General features: G+C 33.5%; 1 protein-coding gene across 1 annotated transcript; it reads right to left on the bottom strand.

Moving 5' to 3' along the window:
• Positions 1 to 449: 449 nt before the first annotated feature.
• On the bottom strand, positions 450 to 3,910 carry LOC108476890 (vesicle-associated protein 1-3). Its single transcript, XM_017779256.2, has 8 exons — positions 3,624 to 3,910; positions 3,297 to 3,367; positions 3,107 to 3,188; positions 2,862 to 2,974; positions 2,625 to 2,777; positions 2,441 to 2,482; positions 1,709 to 1,786; positions 450 to 852 (listed from the first exon to the last, which is right to left on the bottom strand). The coding sequence occupies exons 1-8, from the start codon at positions 3,673 to 3,675 to the stop codon at positions 739 to 741; spliced, it is 705 nt and encodes a 234-aa protein (XP_017634745.2). The 5' UTR covers positions 3,676 to 3,910; the 3' UTR covers positions 450 to 738.
• Positions 3,911 to 4,863: the final 953 nt, after the last annotated feature.

The raw sequence follows: 4,863 nt of genomic DNA on the forward strand, positions 1-4,863 counted from the left end.
TGTTCAACCAGAAACCGAGGATGCTTCAATGGAACAATGCTAAGAACGCTATCATCAGCTTTATTCAAGCTGGCTAAAAATATAAATGGGTTAATATAATTTTTTACTCCCTAATTTTACATTAACTTTTTTCACTTTAGTACATAAACTCAATAACTAAGTTCATTTTAATTTCTAAACTTTAAAGGATATAAAAAATTGATAACGTGATACTTTTAAGACTGTATCATATCATCACTTGAAAAAATAAACCTAATGAAGTAGTACAATATTAGAGTATCACATTATCAAATTTTTATATTTTTATAAGTTCAAAGATCAAAATGGACTTAGTTGCAAAATTTAGATACCAAAATAGAAAAAAGAAAATGTTCCAGTATCAAAGTGTATCTAGTTGTCAATTTTTATTAACCCAATATAAAACGATAATCCAACCAAAATGTTACCCGTTTGGCAGAGGAAAAAACTTGATAAACGCAAATTCGTTAACAATATCTTAGTTTACATAAGTTTGAGACTATCTAAACCGCCATGGAATCAATTCCCCTGATCAACTTCAACAATCAATCATTTTAACTATGATTAACACATTTTTTTTTATCAGGGCTACAATTTTTACACACTACAAGCAAAAGGACCTAAAAAAAAGTCATGAAAAACAAAACTTCAAAAAACAGCAGCTAATTACTACTTACTCCGACAATTTTTAATCCGAGTTGGTTCCGAATACAGTTCTTCCTAACCTCTCTTAACAAAATAGCCAACCAGGACACCAAGAAGACCAACTAGCATCACAAACATTAGAGAGAACTCACCGGCACGACTTTTGCTAATATCTTTTCTTATTTGTTCCTGCATGACGAATTTGATATGGTAAAGATGCAACGAACATGAATAGGAACAAACGATAATAAAAAGATTCCTTGGTTCAGAATAGTAAACTATGCCCATGTTATATGGAGAGATTATGTAGGAAATTTTGAGGGGAGAGGTGGAAAGCAGTAACAAAAGGCAACATTTCATATAGACCACTAACACAATTGGGGTAAAAGTACCATGGAGGCCCTTATACTAGAGGTAGAATTACATTTTGCCCGCTCTACCTAAAAATAGGCAAATTAGTCCCTATATACTAGATCAAAGAACAAACTGGCCCTAAATATTCCATCCATTTCTACTACTAAAAATTGATCCTTGTACATCAAAATGAGATACACATGGCACACCACATGCAATTGTAATATTATTCTATCAGCCACGTCAGTTTTGAACAGTAAAAATAGATAAAATTTTAACAGAAAGGATCAATTTGCTCTTTGATCTAACGTATAAGGACTAATTTGCCAATTTTTTAAGCAAATGGGGTAAAATGCAATCTGAATTTTTTAAGCAAATGGGGTAAATTGTAATCTGACTCTTAATACAGGTACCTTCATGGTACTTTTACCCATGATTGAGGTACCTAAGAAAAAATATTTAACAGCAAAGTGGTCATCACCGCCAATGGCAACTTTCAAATTCTGCTTTGAACACTTCCCAATTTAAATTTCACCCCCTCTTAACTTAAGAGTTGAAATAAGTCAAATCAGCATGAATGGAACTAATCCTATTATAAGATAATGACAATTCGTAAGAGACCACGAAAGGGAACAACAATTGATAATCTATGATGCATAAAACTACGGTATCCGCTGCTATAAGCTCATACCAGTTCTTGACGCAGCCTCTGATTTTGTTGCAAAGCAGAAGATTTCTCGTCTGTCAACTTCGAAATTGCAGACCACGCCTGGAGATAATCATACAAAACAACCAATGCTTTAAGAAAATGGCACACATAAGATTAGAATACTTTCAAAATTATATCTAAAATGATGGATCTGAAACAGGGGAATGTTAGCAAATAGGGCCATCAATGTACCATCTAGATATAGCTTTTGCTATATGAAAAACAGTTTGATGCCATCTCTACGCAGAGCTACAACCCCGATTTTAGGTACATCTCATCCATAAGTATATAAAAACATTAGTAACATACAATTCCATGTCACTATGAATTATGAATCAGCAGTTGCAGATTTTTTTACTTAATACCCTTTTTATGCTTTTTCCAAGATTTTATTGGCATTTATCACGACACACTTTGAGCTTGCCCTTGAGAAAATTCCACAGTTACCACTAGGTTATTAAACATGCTATTCGCACAAACCAAATAGTAAAACAATAACAATTAGCCCCACACAATTGAAATGCATATTTCATATTCTAAAACAACGAGGAGATTGGACAAAAAGGAAAAGTTAAGGAGCCTACTCAGTAAAGATAGCAACCAGTAAGGTGGTAACCAGGAAAATGCCAGTACTATTAGTATTAAGATGAAAGACTCTTTCATAGAAAAAAAAAAAGTTGGAAATATTAACTAAGCAACAGAGAAATGGCATACCTCTGAGGACTTCTCTTTAGTATCCTCTAAAGATCTTGATACCTAAATTTTGCATTAAGTTGGGCAACAAGTGAAACACAAAGTATATCACTAGTGAGTAATAGCTTCTCCAGTAATAGTTGATAAAAGGGGAAAAACAAAGACAACATTTTCTAGCCAGCCAGCAAAAAAGGAAGACACTTACCTCTTCAAAATTTTGATTCCCATTTTCTTGTGAAGATGCTCTGGGAGGAGTCCCCTCTTCAGATCCTTCAGGAACAGGAGAGGGCGGATTAGCAGGAATGTAAATGACTCGCATTTTGAACTCGTTCACAACCCGACCATCCTCTTTGTTAAACTGCATTCAAATCACACATCCATTAAACGAAACGCAGAAACCAATAAGTTGACAAAATAGACAATGGTGGCACCGCCATCATACCATTTCCGGGGTTATGTCTTTGCTGGTTGTACCATCAGGAGTAACAACACTCTGGACGAGGAACTTGTCCCTGCATGGCTCAGGAGGTGCCTCCTTTTGAGCTTGCATGGTAACTGCCAGAAAAAACTAGTGTCAATAAACCGAAAACACATAAGGTACTAAGGGAGAAAAGAACAACAAAAGAAGTAAATGCCGATGACTTAGCTGCCACAGAGATCAAAACCAGTAAATTACACAATACTTACCGGTGACATTGCATGAACTTCCAGGCAAAACAATACCAGAGTTGGGACGAACACAATATTTCTTCGGATTAGTTGTTTTAACCTATTAAAAGCATTAAAAGAGAAATTTTCACAGTATGATATAAGTGTATCAATATCAAATATTCAAATCCAATCACAGCTAAAATAAAGATATGAACGTTAAAATTACCTTAAACGCAACATATTTTTCCGTCTTGTTCGTCAATTGCATAGAACATGAACTTTGCTTCCTCAATTCAACTATGAAATTCCGTAAGAGAAAAAACATTTTTAAAAAAATCTAATTTTTTGTCCTTACTCATATTAAAATCAAATTCGCATTCTATTTTCTTCTAGGTATCAAAACTGACTCGATTCTTTTCCTATCTATTTTTTTCACAGATCAGATTCAAATTTCAAATTTCAATCTTATTTTACCTAATTTCATTTACATTCGCATTCCACTTTTTTAAAATTCAAAACAATAAAAAAGCTAAGGATGCAAATGAGAACTTACATGGGAATTTAAGCTCTGATGGATGAATACTGATGAGATCTCCCATACTCATGGATCTAAACCAGGATATTTACAGTTATTTAGATTGATTTTTTTTTTCTGCTGATAAAATCAAAATATGAAGAAAAATAAGCAAATCAAGAAAATGAAATTAGTAGAAATTTGTGAGATCGGGAAGAACGAAAGTAAGTCTAATACAAAGCGGTTTGATTTATTTTAATTCGTTTGACTCGTTAAAGGATGCTAATTCCACAGGTTTTTGATGTCTGTGACATTTCTGAGCCGTTGATATACAAAGGCGTGCGCCTGAGATTGGGATTCGATTTATGCGTAGAAATCCATTAATGTTTGGGTTATAGACCTAATGGGCTGTGACCGCTGGGCTGTTTCGACGATAAGATTCTTTTCTGGGTAAATAAAATCAATGTCACTAAAATATTAGTAATTTTACATTTTGGTCACTTCACTTCAAAAAGTTACAAAATAGTTATTGAATAGGCTGTTAAAATCATCGTTATATGACATTCTCTGTTTGCACCGTTTGCACCAATTGAAATCTCTTATTCCCCATCTCTTCTACAATTTAGTTTTTTTTCTTTCATGAAATAGCTTTGAATGTCAAGAATCTGTGAACCAAAATCTCAATAACTTTCTTCTTTTATCTTTGACACTAATTGTCAGATTAATTTGGATCTAAATTATATTTTTCTACTCGTTGATGGGTACTAATCCACTATACTGATGGTCGAATCATCGTTTGGAGCTCACTAACCAAACTGTTTTTTTTTAAATTAACATCCCAATGACTAGAGCTGTGCATGGGCCGGGCTACTCGGTCCGGCCCGAAGGCTCGCCCGAAAAATGGGAGGGTTCGGGTAAAAATATAGGCCCGAAGTATGGGTTTGGGCAAAAAAAGAGGCCCGTTTAGAAAACGGGTCGGGCTCAAACAAAACTTTTTGGCTGAGCTCGCCCGACCAATTATATACTAAATATATATATTTTTTAATCATATTTACATTTTATTTTCAATTTTAATATAATCACTTTTTATTATATTTTCAATTTGTGTATTGTTTTAAGAATTGTTTTAGTATCATTTTTATTTTTATTTGTTTCTTGTTTTAATATTTGTTTTAAATGTATTTGATTTATTATATTTTAAATTTTTATTTAATGAAATAAGCTAAAAAATTTAATATGGGCGGGCCGGGCGGGCAATGTGCTTTCGAGCTTAACAATT

Source organism: Gossypium arboreum, chromosome 12 (genome assembly GCF_025698485.1).
Source record: "Gossypium arboreum isolate Shixiya-1 chromosome 12, ASM2569848v2, whole genome shotgun sequence".
NCBI lineage: Eukaryota > Viridiplantae > Streptophyta > Magnoliopsida > Malvales > Malvaceae > Gossypium > Gossypium arboreum.